Raw genomic sequence first — 17,854 nt, forward strand, 5'->3', positions numbered from 1 at the left:
CCCTTAAAACAGAGCATGTGGAAGATGGATGGGTGGGCATGTTTCTAAACTGCAGTGCTTTATACTCAGAATTGGGGGCTTTCTCTTCTAATGAGAATTGCAAGTTATTTTCTTTTAATCAAAAGTAATAGCTTGCTTTTTATAGTACTTTTTTTTTAAAGATTTTATTTATTTGAGCGAGAGAATGAGACAGAGAGAGCATGAGAGGGGGGAGGGTCAGAGGGAGAAGCAGACTCCCCGCTGAGCAGGGAGCCCGATGCGGGACTCGATCCCCGGACTCCAGGATCATGACCTGAGCCGAAGGCAGTCGCTCAACCGACTGAGCCACCCAGGCACCCCAAAGTACTTTTTATAGTACTTTTTAAGTGTTCTTTATCTGCCATGTACAGGCTGTTATGCCTCGGAATAATCTCTCAGGGTTATAAAAAAGTAACAAATTTTTGAAGATACTTTATAACATGAAAGAATTTTAAAATGCTAAGGAGTTTGTATGATTGTTCATCTTAACCTCTTAATTTGGGGGCCATTTTGCTCCCAACTTTTGGTATGGATTTTTATGATCTGTAGCTGTTTTTTTCCTATGGCTTTTTACTTTCTGATTTTCATTTCCTTCTTTGTTCAGCAGTGGTAATTACTGTTGAATTATTAATTGTAGAAATAAGGCAGAAATGTGAAACCAAATCTGGCATAAGTAAAATATCTTTTGGTTTATCATGAAAATTCTCATTTTTGTTTTGCATGTAACAGGATAAAGATTATAGACTTAGCCTAATTCCTTGTACATTCAATCATTTGAGACATCTGAGAGTTTGAGGAAATTGTGTTACTTAAGGAAGGCACTTAGTCATTCCAAACCTCATTAATCTTATCTATAAAGTAAGAATAATGCCTGTTTCCAGACTATTTGTCCCATTTCACAGAATTATTAAGAGGTCCATCTGATATAATGTCTGTAAACATGTGTTGTAAGTTGTAAAATGTTTTAAAATATATTCTGATCTGGGGCGCCTTTGGCTTGGGTCGTGATCCCAGGGTCCTGGGATGGAGCCCCCACATCGGGCTCCTTGCTCCGCGGGAAGCTTGCTTTTCCCTCTCCCGCTCCCCCTGCTTGTGTTACCTCTCTGGCTGTCTCTCTCTCTCTATCAAATAAATAAAATCTTTAAAAGAATAAAATATATTATGATCTGAAAAATATTAGATCTCGGGCTCTCCTGGTCAATTAGAAGCTCCGTTTGACCCTGAAGCACACGTGAAGAAACATTCTAGGAAATGAACACAGCTGGCTTTCACTTATCGTTTAAGCATCATTGACTGGCAAGTCTCTGTGCTACTCTAGAGCTAATTTAAAAATCTCTAAGGAACTGTCTCTTTTGGGGGAAAGAAATTATTGTGGCTGATAAACTGTATATCATCTCTCTGTAGTGTAATGTTTAAAAGTGCCAGCTCAGAAATTAAGCTTTCTTGGCTTCAAATCCTGGCCACACATTTTAGTAGATAAAGGTCTTTGGTAAGTTTAAACTCTTGGTGCCTCTAAAAATTTTAACTCAGAAAAATGGTGGTATTAATAGTAGTATTTCCCAGAACAATTACCTGTTAAATGAGATAACAGCATAGTGTCTGCCAGTACTAAGGACTCCATAGACGTTAGTTAGCTATTATGTGTATGAAATTTACAGTAATATGAATCCATATAGAAAATAATATTTCTTGTAAAATAAGTACCTTCAAGGAATTAAATTTTAAATATTTAAGTACTGACCAGATCTTTTCATTTGAGTAGCTTCACCCATGGGATTTTAAACACCCTCGCGGGAACATTGAATCTCTTTGAATCATTACAATAGCTCACTTTTGGGGGTGCCAAATTTACACCTAATAAGTAATTTTCCACCTACCTGTAGCCCAGCAGTGATATTGGTGATTCTTTCTTTAACTAAAAAAGATTTCAAAATACTATGTACTATGCTTTAAAAATAAATGAATGAATGAATGAATGAATGAATAAAATGGAAGCCTCTCTGCTCTAAAAAGGCAGAAAGTCTGTGGTGCCAAATCTGGCCGCTAGAGGGTGCCGGATAGCCGGCGACCTAGTTCTTCCTTAGAGGCTGAGCTCTTGCCCTTGTGAGTGGGGTTCAGGAGCTGCCACTAACTATGTCTGTGGAGCTCAGTGGTGTCATGTTTTCTCAGTTCCAATCACCATTGGTCGGAGAGTGGCCCATCTTCCTTCACAGGGACCAGGGATTGAGCTGGAAGCCTATGCCCCTCCTTTGTAAAACTGCTAACTCTGAGCCGGTCGAGCTTTCGAGTCGCCCCTGCCCCTTTGAGGAGAGGTCCGCCCATCCAGAAATCGCTTTGGTTACAGTTCAGTGGATTTAGGGGGATGTAATTTCATTCCATCCTACTGCTTCCACTTTTGCTGCTCTCAGTTATTCTAGAAGTTAATTTCTTAGTGGGATTTAAGAGATTTTACGAAATAGTTACCAATTATTCGATACTTGGTCACTCTGCAAAGTTAAAAACCCGCCACTTAAAAAATCAGTAAACAGTGCCTTCTTTTTTATACTCAGAGCAGAGATTTGGCAGGGGATGGGGAAGCTTCCACTGCTGTTGACCTAGCAAAACTCCCTAACAGGAAATCTGCCTTCTTAATAAAGAATTAGTTGGTATAATTCAGGATGACACTCATTAAAGGCCAATAAAAAACACAATTTGTGGTGATTGAAAAACCATAGAAAACTAGGAGATAGCTAACAAAACCTGCAACTGCCTCAGTGTTTTAGAGACAGTATCCTCTCTCCCTTCCTTGGACAGCATGGTCCAGCTCATTCAGCTGTTCCGTCAGGTGGGCTGAGAGAGTGAGGGCGGTCTACTTAGAAAGCTCTGGAGTGAGTAAGGGAGAGAGGAGGCTTTGTGCACACCCCTGAGGAGGGGCCAGTACCTTTTTCATCCCGCTGGGTGAGCAGGAGAGATATGCGGGGTGGTCACCGCGGGACTGGGGTGGGCCTGCCTGACACTTACAAGATCATGCCCTTTGGTTAAAAGAACTATAGCAGGAAGAGGTTCATTCACATGGATGTTCCCAACTAAAAATGGGCTGGATGTCATGGGAACCCGGAAACGGGGACAGTGTTGTGTGGACCAGATGGCAGTACTTGCAGAGTTAAGTCAATGGGAAGGTAATCCCTTTGCATGCAGTATTTTTCAAAATGACTTCATCCTTTCTGGTATTGTACCTCTATTTTGAATCTATAAGGCAAAGGAAATTCCACTCATAATATTGTGTAAGAATGCTTGGGGGGGTGGGAAGAATGCTATGGAGAATTCTGGCATCTCTCGGTAGCAGGTACTCATCACTAGGTCTGTTAGGTCATTTATTAAGGATTGGGAGTCACATGATATTGTACGTTAACACAAAATAATGTCAGGGGTGCCTGGGTGGCTCATTCAGTTAAGCGTCTCACTTCGGCTCAGGTTGTGATCTCGGCGTCCTAGAATCAAGTCCGACATCGGGCTTCCTGCTCAGCGGGGAGTCTACTTCTCCCTCTGCCTTTGTCTGCCGCACCCCCTGCTCATGTTCTCTCTCTTGCTCACTCTCTCATAAATAAATAAAATCTTTAAAAAAATAATAATTTTGGAATAATTATCCAGTGGATTAGCTATTCTTTGAATAACAGCATATGCTTAACTGAGCCACCCAGGTGCTAACCCTTTATTCTTTTAAATCCCTGAATATCTTCAGGGGTTTAATTGAATTTGTAGATTTGTCTGTTAATATCTGGGAAATTTAAAATACTGTTTCAGCCACAAATCATGCCTATATAAAATTTATAGTTATGTAAAATGTTACCTTTTTGGTGAATTTTATTTTCTCAGGCTCATGTGGCAAGTAAGGATGAATAACTTTGATCAAAATTTATTTTTGCTGGGTGCTGGAGTGGCTCAGTCGGTTAAGTGTCTGCCTTCAGCTCAAGTTATGATCCCGGAGTCCCAAGACTCCAGAGTCTGCTTCTCCCTCTGCCCCTCATCCCCTCTTGTGTTCTCTCTCTCTCTCTCTCAAATAAATAAATAAAATCTTTTTAAAAATTCTATTTTTGCTAAGTTTTTAAAAAACATTTTGCTATATTTTGAGTTCATATTGTTTTATAAATAGCTATCAGACCATGATTCCTATTCTGTGGTATTTTGAACTACAGATATAGATGCCTCAAAACTAAAGTATTAGGAATCCTGCTTATTTGTAGGTGTCACTTCCACTATTTAAAAAAATTATTGCAATCTGAGTTTCATGATTTCTGGTTTTCAGCTGACCTATTTTATTTTAAAATTTATTTATTTTTTATTTATTTGACAGAGAGAGACAGTGAGAGAGGGAACACAAGCAGGGGGAGCGGGAGAGGGAGAAGCAGGCTTCCCGCCGAGCAGGGAGCCCGATTCAGGGCTTGATCCCAGGACCCTGGGACCATGACCTGAGCCGAAGGCAGACGCTTAACGACTGAGCCACCCAGGCGCCCCTCTATTTTATTTTAAAACTCTTTTTACAGTTTTGGCAAAGTAAATTTTGCATCTTTATAATATGAAGATGGTCATAATTTAAATTGTCGGAATAAGTATTGTGATATTGTTGTAGTAGAAAATTGTATAAATGGTTGCACTTGGTGATATTAGTAAGAAATCTATCCTCCCAGAGCACTTCATTCAATGCACGTTTGCCAAAAGAGTGAACTGTGGTATTTATTATCATTTTGAATAATTTTTTTTGACAGAAGCCATTTTTCTAGAAAAGAATGAGTCAAAATCAAAATCTATGATCAGACTTGCAGAATAAACATGAAATGGAGCCTGAGACTATCCTCTAGTGGAATGAATGAAATACGCTGGAAAATAGCCTGATTTTCCCTGATACTTTTTATTCCTATTCTTTACTTAAGTTGTAAATGCTCCTACTTGATACCACACACACACACACACACACACACACACACACACACACACACACACACACTTTTTTTTTTTTTTTATAGAGTTAACAGCTATGGGCCACAGTGTTGAAAGGGACTTTTCCTGTTGCCACACATTAGCACTGGGGCCCCTACCTGAAGACTGCAGTATCCCATATTCTGAGGGATACTGCAGCCAACAGTTGAAACCAGACACCTTTCTCCAGAGTTTACTGAGAGTCCCACCATCTTTCATTCATTTAGTAAATATTTATTAGGTACCTGTTGCAGGTAGTATTCAAGGCACTGGGGATGTAGCTATTGCTAAAGTTCCTATCCTTACAGAATTCATAATCTGGTGATCTAGTGGAATAAGAAAGTAGCTCTCCTCTTGCTTAGATTAAAGTTGCATGTGGCGGGAAATCTTCCAGAAAGTCAATCGCAGAAATTGGTGGTGCCTGCAGGCAAGGGAGGCTGGCATCTGCTATCCCAGCCAGCTGCTTGCTAAGCTGGTTGAACCTGCAAACTCACTGATGTACCGCTAGAGCAGAGTTTGTGAGCAAGTTCCTGGGAGTCTGGGGGGTATATTAACATTGACAGAAAGAAAAGATGTCTGAAAAAAGAAAGAGAGATGATGTCTGTATCTCTCCCAAAGAGTTGTGTAGGTAGGAGACTTTAGCAGGTAGAGCCAAGGCCTCCAGGCTAACTGAGGCCTACGGTGGAGTGTGTTAAGAAAGAAGAGACTAGGGGACCTCTCCCCTTGGGTCCCAGGGGCCCCTGGAGAGTCTAGAGAACAACCTCTGTGGTCTCTGTGACTCTAAAAACAGAGGTCAGACATCATAATACTGTCAAGGGGGCTTCCAGGCCAGAGGAGACAGTACCCCATGCAGAGAGCTGCCCCCCTCCAAGAGATGTGAGCACCAGAGTAATCCCAGCCACCACATCAGCAAATCCACACACACCGCTTCTGCACAAACTACCAGTAATCCACCAAACCGGAGCAGGACCAAAACCTCCTTCCACTGACAAGTAACCATGTCCATCACAGGATCCTGGTTTCCTTCCCAGCTCCCAGCACCAGAGAAGCTAGACCTTAAAAAGAGATGAAGAGAAGGTTCTAGATGCAGACAGCATCTCTTCCCACTGCAGCCCTGTTGGTTTCTCTGTGCAAGCTCATACTGAGGGAAGGGACAAAGTTTATAATTCATCTGGACTTTTAACTAAAAGTGACCAGAAATCAATGAGATCTGCCCAAGATTCCTTAAGGGATGTGTCAGGGAAATTTGGCATAGCACAGCTGAAAGAGTATGATTGGAGAAAAATGAAACTCTTTTAAGATTATATAATAGTTACGCAAAGATTTGACTGTCCAATAAGCTAGTTACAGATATATTTTAAGAACTGCTTTTTAAATGTTTATTATCTTCCATAACTAGTCATATAGTTAATCTTTAAAGAAACAAAATATATAAACAAAGTTAATCACTTAATTTGTTAATCTCATGTATAGCTTTATCAGTGTTTTAAAATATTCTAAGTATTTATCAGAATCACTGAGAGAAGGCTTATCTTCCCCTTAATAGATCTAAAAAGATTTAATTAGTAGCTTGGTTTTGAGTTACTCAGATTTTGTTGTGTTGGGCCCAGAATTTTAGAGCTGCTTACAATATAGCAGAGCTATGCATGAATTAACTTTTTCCTGATATTTTTAGCAGACAGAACTACTACTAGAAACTGAAAAGCATAAAAGGAATGGGTGTTCAACTGCTATTGAGGAATGCAACTAAAATTTCATCATTCCTTTTTCCATATGGGTGGCTCAGATTTCTCCAGGTCAGGATCATTGTAGTAATACTCATCAGCTCATAGCTCATTGCTAGATCCAAGCTGAACACAACACCAAAGCAACTATGGGACAATCTGAATGGGCACAAGCCAAATCTTGCTTCTGTGGCAAGGGGGGGAACATGTCTTATTGGTTTTGTCACAGCATATCTCTTATTGATAAAATTATAGCGTCTATTCCAAATCACTGTGTAGAAATATGTTTATTTTGCTAGAGAGCTGATTAAATTAAATGCTTAAACATATATGCACTTATTTTGTAAGGCCAATTATAGCTAAAATACATTAATAACTTATAAATACTCCACTGGGAGGAAAGAGGTAGTATTTTTAAAAGCAATGTGTCCTTCTTTTTAATCTATAAACAATCTGTTAGGAACTATTTTATGTGATATCTGAATGTTAAAATTGCTTGTAGTTCTTGGGAGATCTAAGAAACAGCTCTTGGTAGGCTTCAGTCCCAATTCATATTAGTGGGTTGAATGTGGTCTGTGAGGGCCTGCATGAACACCTCTAGCTGTGTGACCTAGGGTAGGTCACTTGGTCTCTCTGGGTGTCCTGACCTATAAAACAGGGTTGGTAATCTCTACCCCATAAGGTAATTGCTAGGATTAAATGACTTAATGCCCAGGACTTAGGACAGTGTCTAACACTTTGTAAATGATGAGTAGTTGGCACTTTTCCCTTCTCCTCCGCTGATATCCACAAGAAATGGTTTTCTCCCTTTTCTTTTGGGAATACAAATAAAATTGAAATGTCTTAAATTTACTCTAGATGCTCTGAGGTTAAACAGATGCTTCCTGGCAGTTTCTAGTTAGAGTCCCAGAATATTTATAGTCATTTAGTCTCTCAGCAGAAGACAGGGGCTGCTCAGCTCAAACAACCTTGCATATAATCCTCCATCCAGGTAGGTAAATAGCGTCTATTTTGGGAAGAAGGCTCTACCAGTAGATTAATGTTAATGCAGCTTTTAAGGGCATGTTTTATAAGGGATTTATAGTGAAGAATTCCATTTTTATTCTATAGGGTATCACGTGTCTGAAATTATCACAATCTTCATTATTTTTTAAATGTGTATTTTAAATCTATATGTATAGTTTTCTTTAACAGGCTTCATACTAGTTTGGATTGACTTGAGAGCTCTTTTATTGTATTCTTGTCAGCCCAGAAATTAAATCAGGAAATGCCTTAATATACTGATATTTTAACTGTTTTTAACTTTAAGTGTCCTTCCTATCTATTATCCCCGTGGTTCAGTCTTATGGAAGAAGGCCCCTTACCTGTTTATATATATCTAAACTAATCAGTGGACTTGACTGGATTTTTTGCTAGTACTTTCTTTGGTACGTTTCCCACTCTCATTGTTAGCAGAATGAGTGTGGCAGCCTCTATGAGCAGTGTTTTGTAAAACCAAACCAGATTCTGTTCAACACAGTTAAAATGTGAGTTAAAATGAAATATTAGGGGGAAAAGGAGTATGTTGCTCCAGGCCACAAACAACTCAAAACAGTCTGAGGCATGCACTGGTAAATCTTACAAAATGCTATAGGCAATTCAGCATCAAAATTGCCATAGAAAATTATTGTTGTTAGCCGTTCTGTTGATAGTTCATATTGTTGGAATTGCTAGCAGATGGGAAAATAGATGAGTCAGGATACAGTATTAACAATCCATATTTTTTTAATCACAAGCCACTAATAAGGTCTGTAGCATCTGTGAGATTTATTTAAACAGTTGCTAGGAAGAGTTTGTTTTCCCGGTAAACACAGCAAACCTTGTACAGGATTTTCTTGATTGACTATTTGACTAAATGTGTTAACATTAACATATAAGACCATTTACTTCATTGTGATGGTGTCTTGTTTATTTTGACAGACTGATTATACCAGCAACTCATGGACCCATTAAGTCTTGAATGTTATCACATTTATGCATTTAAAAACTTCATAATCTTGTTTCTGCTATTTTCTGAGAGTAATACTTTTTAAAAACTCTCGTGTAGTTAGGACTGCTTTTGACAAAACAAAATAATATAAAAATCTGAGTGTTTTCCTCCGAGAGCTCTTAAGATATTATTTTAGAAAGTAATTCACTCTTACCGCTTGAATGTGATATTTTAGGTTTTCATAGTAGATTGGATATATAAACTTGCAGAAAGTTCTAATGTTAGTGACAACTCTTCCTGATCAGTAATAAGCAGCTTTTCAATACTTCTCACAGAGTTCAGAAATAATTCTAATGACTCAAAGTATGACCTGTCCAAATCATCATTTTATAAGATTTAATCTTATTTTCCAACTTTTCATGTCACTGAGTTGTTCACATTGCTGTTTTATGCAAGAGCTAGTAAGTGAGTTATTTATTTGCATACCTTTTATTTGGATTTTCTTTTTTTTTTTTTTTAAGGAATACTGAGAAATACAATTTTTTTGGATATTGACCTCTAATCTTCTTACTCCTGGATAAAATGTGATAATCCAGGACAGTTATTAACAAAATGGGTTGCACATTCAAACTGTCACTTATGTACCAAACTATACCAGTAAAGTTTCAAACAAATGTTTGACTTCTAGTGAAAAGTAGTTTTGACTTTTTCATTTAACTTATAAACAGTTCATCCATCTACTCATCTATCTATTTATTTTTGTTTAAAAGTTGGGATTTTTATTTAAAGCCTTTCACTTGTTTTAAACAAACTTTTTATAAGAGCTGGGAAATCCTAGTCTACCAACTGTCCTGAAACTTAAAGAGGATGGTAATTCTACCTCTGGCTAAATTTCTGCAGTTTATCTCACTCTAAAAAACTCTATAAAAATGTCATCCACAGGGTTTTCTCTTCACTGTGGCCTTCATAGCTGAATACTTAAAAACCATTTTTCCTTACAGCTCAGGTTGAAGACGCTAGAAATTTCCTAGCAGCACACCCTCCCTATGCATGGTGTCTCAACATTTTGAACACTCTGGCAGTGCTGGCTTAAAAATATCAATACTTGGTGTAATGAAAAAAATGCATTGATCTCGATCGAGGTCAGGTCCTATCTCTGCCATCAACCAGGAGTGTAATTTTGAGCAACCTGGCTCCCATTTTCCCACCCAAAACAAGGAAGCTAGAGTAGATCATCTCTGAGGTTTGCTTTTGCAGTAAGATTCAGTGAGGTTTAACTCATAACCCAACCTTATAGTTTATGCTCCTGTTAAACAATGCTTTGCTCATATGCGGTGGTGTTTAATAATCCCAGATTCCCGTGTGTTTCTCTGAGGCCCATATGATTCAATTTACCTGACCTCAGTTTAAACTCCTTTTATGAAAATTGATTTTATTCTGTTCCCTTAAGATGTCTTGCCCCCTGGTATTTGTCATTTCAAATGTCCGAGAAAAGCAGAACTTCTTGTGAATAGAAAAACATTGCCTCGGGTAATAAAACAATATTGTTCTGAAGCTCATCTCCATTTCTGTGACTGTGTATTTGAAGAAGTTCTGTCTTTGCTTTCAAAACCTTCCTCTTACTGCACGTCAGCTCATTTAGTCACTTAATCAAGTCATATATCCTTGACGTTTGTAATGATTGTCAAACTCTACAGTATTCTTTCAGAATGTTAAGACCTGAAAATTTAAGAATCACTGTTAGTTGTGCAAGTTCTGGGTTATCATTAAATTCAAAACCAAATTTTATTAAATAGAATTAGCCTAGAACATCTAAAAGCCATTTCTGGATGAATTATTCATTTTTGCACATTTGTTCACATACAGTAAAAACCACAATGTATGCATATCCTAAAATTCTCTTTACTGACTTCACTTATGAAACTCTAAACTGACATTTCTTCCCTATAGTTAAAAAAATATAAATTCAAGTTAATTTACCACAAGCTCTGTTGATCCATAAACATAACAATTCTGAAGTGATTTCTCTTCCTTTTTGTGAAGATTTTCAAGAAACCTAATTTTAGTGAATGAAACTTTTGTTGCAATAATATTGATAGTAATTCAGGAAGCTCAACTTTTCCTTCTAATATTATCCTCATTAGCCCCCCAAATTGTTTTAATTTGGATTAGTATTTTATAAGGGTGATAGTGGCATTGTTTAATATTATAGGGCCATTTTTATCATTATGAGTGTCCATAAAATGTTATCTGGTTTGCGACCCTATTTGCTACTAAGCCATCAAGTAGCACTGCTCTCCAAGAGATTGGAAAAGCTGCTTCTGCCACATTTTCCTCTCCAAATCATTTTCGTGCTTGTGGAGGCTTGATAGCTACAGAAATACAGGGTGCTAAATATATGTTATTAGGGCTTTATCCTAAGTCAAAACCCAGCCAGAAGTTAATGTCTATAAATCATACCCACTGTATAAAAAGTGGAAAAGTTCTACCAGTTAACCTCACATTTTTTTTTTTTTTTTTGTCTAGATGACACCATAATGTAGTTATTTAGAAATCTACTGGTATTTCTCTTCTGTTAACAAAATGAGAAGAACCTCTGATCACAAATGCTAACTTTGGGGATGATTTTCTGTTGGATACCATAGTCAGATCATAAGATCAAGGAGAAAACCTTCTTGTCCTGGATAATCTTACCCTCATCAGGGGCTTCAGTTACAGCCTAAAGGCTGATGGATTCCCCAAATCTATAGCTTTATTTTCTTTCCTGAGCTTCAAAACTCCAAATTATAATCCATATCTGATGTCTCCACCTTGATGCTTTGTTCGTCTCTCAAACTCAACAAGACTAAAACATTGCCTCCCCTGCCTTATTAATGATAATGATCTATCTCTACCTCATCACCGTACCTTGAAGCCAGAATCACTCTAGCCCTTCCTTCTTCCTGATCTTTCTTATTCAGTCAGTCAACAGAGAAAGCCCTATCAGTTCTACTTCCAAGTCTCTCAGATCCCTCCCTTCTTCTCAGTCTCCATTTCCTTTTTCCTGGTCCAATCCTCAACCGCTCTAGACTGTTGTAGTAACCTGCTCACAGGCCTTCCTGCCTCCATTTTCCCCATGCTAATCCATTTTATATACCTGCTGTTGGATATATTTTTCTATCTCATATATGATCATGTCACCAGTTATGTTCAAAATTATCTAGCATTTCTTTCTTGGCTACAGAAAGTTCGTAGCAACATGCTTAAGGCCCTTGGCAATCTGACCTCTGCTCTCCTTCCCGTCTCATCTCCTGACCCCCACCCCCCACAGGCCCACCCCACATCCCAGCAGCCAGCTGCGGTCTCCAAGGAAGCCAGGCCTTTGTGCGCCTTACACCTTTGTGCTCATGCTGCTTCTACTCCCCTGTTCTACCGCCCGTCTTCTCAGTGTCCCCGTCCTTCTGTGCATTGGCAGTGCATGGACCTCTTGCCCCCTACATTGCCAGTTCCTCGTGGGCAGTAGGGTGTTTCATTCATCTCTGTATCCACAGTGCTTAGTCCGTAGAAAAGAATAAATATTTTAATAAATGAGTATTCTGGAGTTCTCTGACAGCCCACCTGAAAACATAACTATATATGTTTCTTACATAGGTATCCGATTTCCTGTAACCTTGACCTTATAGAGCCACAAGTCTGAAATCGTATTTAAAAAAAACAAAAACAAAAACACTAGAAACAAGTGTTACAAGCTTCAGCACTAAAACCATGTTCTATCTTTCCTGAAACAGTATCAGGCATTCATTAATGTGTTTATTCTTATTTAGTGTAATGCCTTATAGGATTAATTGCTTTTCTAGTTCCCAGCAGGCGAACAAGCTTGCAGTAAAGGGAGAATGACATATGTTTAATGAGGGCCATGAAAAGGAGCTGACGGCTTTCTCTGAAATGAAGATAAAAAGCCAAAAAGGAGAGAGAAAATTAACACACAGCACAGATTAGTAATAGAAATTAAAAATGGTGATTCATCATCAAAGGAAGGTTGCTTTAGGTCCTGGGTCCTCTGCTTTAGAAGGCAGCATATTCTGTAAAGCACCTTATAAAGATTTTCTCTTCAAAATGGTTGAAACAAAGTTTTTATCACTTAAAAAACTAAGATTTAGATACTTCACAAATTTACTTATGTGAAACACGTAATTCCCTAACAATGCCAGATAATGGTTCTCCAGCATCACAGACCTGTTTGTCACAAATTTTACATATTCAAAACATAAAAGCCTAGTAAGGAGGGAAACTTGTCTTCTAAGTAGCTTCTTTCTCTGAATTCTGTCCATTACTGTAATATAATATTTATAAACTGTTGGTAATTAGCCCCAGTAAAGTAGCATAAGATATTTACAGGACTATCTTAATGCAAAAATTGTTTGCTTTGTTGGACGTTAATTCTCCTAATCTTAGAGTAACCCATTCCTTTGAGTCATTTCTTTCTGCATTTCTATTTACCCACCCTCATGCCATGATATTTAGCAGTACATATTGTTTAATAGTTTCTAAGTGTGTGTACAGTCTCTAAAGTTTAAATAATTTTTGGAATGTCTAGCATGGAGACATGAAACTCATGCATAAAAATCAATTACAAAATAATAAATGACTCTAGAATCAAATACGAAATTGTGTTGTTTAAATTATAAATGTTATATAGAAATTCAGAGATGGGAAGATTAGCGTGCGCTAAAAAAGAGACAAAGTGAAATTGGATCTTATGTAGACGGCACCCAGGCTTGTCTTTCTTGGGGAAACATAGCTGTGTGTGGTCTGTACTGGCCCTTCACCTCACCGTCACCTGTTCATACCGTTCAGAAAGTTCCAAGGCCCCCTGTAGGCTGATTCTTTATCCCCCCAGTGATTTGAACAGATTTGACCATATAACAGACATATGATTAGTACTTGGATTAAAATTTAATGAAGAAAGAATATAATACAATGCATTGTGTATATATATTTATATATAATGCATATAATTGTCTGAAATACTAAGCTAGCTTCTGTTTCGGATAGGGCATATTTTATATATATAGATACGCCAGAACTTTTCATGCACCAAGGCAAGTGGTGCTCACCTTCAGAACCCTCATCCCGGGAGCCCACATAGTCTTTCCCGTAACACTGTCATGCCTGTATTTTTGGAAATCCTCTTTTGAATTTCCTTCAGAGTCTGTGACTCATTCTTTTCAGTATCCTCAGTGGTGACAAATCTTTTTCAGTTGAGAATGGATTTGATTTTTGGAACCAAGAGTAACTTAGGGCCAGGTAAGGTGAGTAAAATGGAGAATCAAGCTGAAAAATGCCATTTTTGGTTAAAATTGACATGTTGACTATAAAATAATGAGAGCATTTTCTGATTTGGCTCATAAAATAACCCCAAAGAGAGTTCCCTTATTAAGACAAAAAATAAGTGCCAAGTTTTATCATATTAAAACCAAGCCTGAATTACTCCGAGAGAATTTTCCTGCTCTAGAGCAGATGGTGACTCCCTGAAGTCCAAACCCTGCTTTGCCTGGCTCGGGGCCCCACCAGGCCCTGGCTCTGCAGTGACCTTAGTCCTTCCTCAGAATGGTGGGGCTTCCTCCTCAGGGCTCATTGCTCTGAGACACCCCCCTTTGCACAGACCAACACGGTCCCCCCTCCCTAAAGGGAATCTGCTCTCCATTGAATTTATGATGAGGCTTCTCTTTTTTTGGTTGGAAATCTGTTTTTAAAAAAACACCAAAAAACAAAGGATGCTCTCCCCAGGAAAGTGTGCCCGTGAACATGCAGAATTTTGCACATGAGAAGCTTCTTTGTGTACTTGAGAACCTCTCACTGTGGGCACAGTACATGCAGTAGGGGCTCACGGCAGTCCCTCAACGGTTCTAGTTCCTGATCTTACCCTTCTGACTACTCTGTGAGTTTCTGAGGGCCAGGAAATAGTTTAGTGCTTCTTTGCTCTTCTTACAGTACCTACCAGATGCTGAGTATGTAATAGCATTCTGTAAATCACTGTGGTTTAACAGTTTTTTTTTTAAACCACCCACCTGCCACCACTGCTTTAATAGTTTCTGAAGAAGACCAAGTTTTAGGATTTTTTTAATGTTAATGAAATAAATGCCCAAGTCTTAGGTTATATATTTCAGGGCATCCTAAAATATGTTTCTCAGGAGATAATCCATATCTTGCTGTTGTGACATATAAATAATTACAGTAAAGCTCAGGATGCCACAGATCCCATTATGTGGAATCGATCTCATCCCCCCCATATATGTGAGGCTTCTCTCACAGAAAACCAGTAAAGGATGTGCTGGTGTTGTCTCCAGAAGGCAGCATAACTGAACTAAATCATTATGGTCAAACTATATCGTTTGGTCAAACCTTATCATTATTGTCAAACTATAATGTGTATGGTGAAAATTTAATAGGCAGTTTATCTTCAAATTGGCCAAGCCCGTGTCAGAATTTACAGAGCACGATTTACATCAGGCTTGAGATATTTTGAATCATAAATTTAAAACCTTAATGTATCAAAATGTTTGGGACAAAAGTATTCTAGATAATTTAATTTTCTGATTAACCCAAGTACTTAAAATTTAAGCATTTGGCAAAATGCAGGATAGAATGGTTAATGTAACCTGTATTCAGTCTTGTCACATTCTTGGGTGATGTCTGCAAGTGTTTACAGTTGTGGTAGTGCTCCAGAGCTGGCAAGGATGTGAGAGATTAGAGTGAATATATCCGAAACATAGCCTGAACGTCTGTGTGTTGGCAATGGTGGATTTGTCTTTCTGTCTGTCTTTAAAAAAACAAATACTTTTCATCAGCTTATTTTTTTCATTTGCTCTTTCCTAAAAGCAGAGTTTTTTTTTATTGCTTTTGTTGAAAGATGACTTAAGGTTCTTATAAGGTGTGGCTTCTTGGTTCTTTAAGGGAAGGAATTCCTGTTTTAATTGTTGAACTATATTTCAAAGATGATATAAAGAGTTTGCTGAAATATTCATACTAAAGCCCATTAGATTTTAACCTCTTGTAGATCATTTTATTATGTTGATATCTTCATTTTTTCTCTGTTTCTAGTTAAAAAATCTAAGTTTAGAAGAACTACAGATGCGGTTAAAAGCGCTGGACCCCATGATGGAAAGAGAAATAGAAGAGCTTCGTCAAAGATACACCGCAAAGAGACAACCCATTCTGGATGCAATGGATGCAAAGAAAAGAAGGCAGCAAAACTTTTGAGTCTCATTTTTCTGTTTGTTTCTTTAACTATTCCGGAGACCAAGAAACCACTAAGAATTGAAGAAATATTATTATTGTTTTTTTTTTTAATCCCTGGGATTTGTGCTGTACAACTAGACAACAGTCCAGAACTGATGATGGTACATACCTAGTCAGTTCCCAAAAGGCAGAATTTACAACTGTAGCTACTATATTTTCATTTTTAAATAATGAAAACAACAGACATGTATTCTCTAGATCTGTCAGCTGCGTACCGGCGCTAAACAGTGTGTTATATAATGAACACTGTTTAGAGACCTTGAAAATCTGAAGCTCTTGTTTAATTGTACGGCACTGAAGGGCTTTATGTTACAATATTCTTTATTCTTATTTCTAGTAGCTTATTTATTGTATCCCCAGGTAAGCTTATTTATTTATGCTGTTTCACTTTGTTTTATTTTTAAGGACAAGATCAGGCTAGCTTTGGTGAAGGGAGGGGCATATTAGTGGATGATAATGTACAACCAAATTATACTTTCAGCAGGGGGCTGTGGGGTACATTCCTTGAGTTCCAGCTTAGTTTTCCAATAGAAGCAAAGCAACAATAGTAATAGCGCCCAAATGGGCCAGACTCTTTTTTTATACTGAAGCAATAATTCCATTTTTACCTTCTGAAATTTTGTTTAATGTTTTTATTCTTGATGTTTGGTACAAATAGAACTATATATATTTAGGTCACATGGAGCTATAATGTTTAAAACCAAAGAAATCAATGGAAACTTTGCACCAAAAAAGTGCGGTAAATATTTTAAAAGAAGTAAATCCTTAAGACAAATGTAATTTGTTAATATTGTTTCATGTTTTATGTATAGGTCTGATAGTCGAACTGTATCAAACTGTAATAAGCTCAATCAAATTCACTTCTGTGAAAATGTGCTCAATCGTCACGGGACTTTTTTGTTGATTTCATTTATTTCCTGGGAATTGGTAAATATCATGTGCCTGACGATAACAAAATAGCAAAAACATTTGTACTAAACTGTGTAAGCCTTGGGGACTGGAAAAAAAAAGATTAAAACCATTAAAAAGAAGCTTATTTCTAAGCTGAATGAACGTTTGTGTGATTGAACTGGGACCAGTCAGTTCCTAAGCAGCATATGGCCATCTTGACAGTGTTTGTTCTTTTGTGTGTTTAATTACTGTGTGTAAATCATCAAGACAAATAAATTTTACTGTGCCACCCAGCGCATCTCCTCTCTATGTCTTTTTTTAAAAAACTCCCCGCCTGGATTCTGTCTTTTCCTGGCACGGAATGTGTATTAGTGAGGACAGGCTGGTGGGGGTAGCGATAACAACCCTGAAACCTCAGTGGCTCAGCGTAACACAGGTGATTTCTCCCATTTCTCCCATCCCACGACAGCAGGACCCCCTGCTCCCGCCACTCACACCCAGGACCCCCGCCATCTGCAACATTGGTGGTCACTGCAGCAAGGGAAGGAGTGCTGATGAGGCTCACATGAGCTCTAGCCAACTGTGACACATGTCAGGGGCGCCACAACCAGTATCCGGAACTAGTCACATGGCCACGCCTACTTTCAAGGGAGCGAGGAAATGCAACCTTCCCGTGCGCCTGGCGGGGAGAGAAGGGAAATGCCGGTGGGTTCACTAGGGACTGCCACAGAAGGTGGAGCATCTCTGGAAAACTTCAGTTCCATTTTAAAATGGCAGTTGCGCCCCAGGCTGTGCTTTGGAGTAATATTTATCTCTGCTCTGCTGAGTCCTGACAAATAGTAAATTGTGTAGTTGGATGTGAATTAATAAGATGGTTAAAGTAGTAGTGAGTATTGAAAAGTTTCTAAAGGTTATTTACAATGAAGACTGAATTTACAGTATATGCTTCAGCTACATCCTTATGGAGTCTACTTGGGACAGCAGACTGAGTCAGTCAACTCAAGCACCTGACCCT

At 38.3% G+C, this 17,854-nt stretch overlaps 1 protein-coding gene across 1 annotated transcript in view; it reads left to right on the forward strand.

Moving 5' to 3' along the window:
- STK3 (serine/threonine kinase 3) overlaps positions 1-17,132 on the forward strand; it is a 267,876-nt gene extending 250,744 nt beyond the window's left edge. Inside the window, exon 11 of the mRNA XM_028113356.2 lies at positions 15,751-17,132. Coding sequence (XP_027969157.1) covers positions 15,751-15,909 — 159 coding nt within the window. The 3' untranslated portion in view covers positions 15,910-17,132. The remainder of the gene's footprint in view (positions 1-15,750) is intronic.
- The last annotated feature ends 722 nt before the right edge of the window (positions 17,133-17,854 follow it).

The sequence above is a fragment of the Eumetopias jubatus genome, unplaced genomic scaffold (assembly GCF_037043125.1).
Source record: "Eumetopias jubatus isolate StellerSeaLion01/CBP00866 unplaced genomic scaffold, mEumJub1_p1.0 scaffold_4, whole genome shotgun sequence".
Taxonomy (NCBI): Eukaryota; Metazoa; Chordata; class Mammalia; order Carnivora; family Otariidae; genus Eumetopias; species Eumetopias jubatus.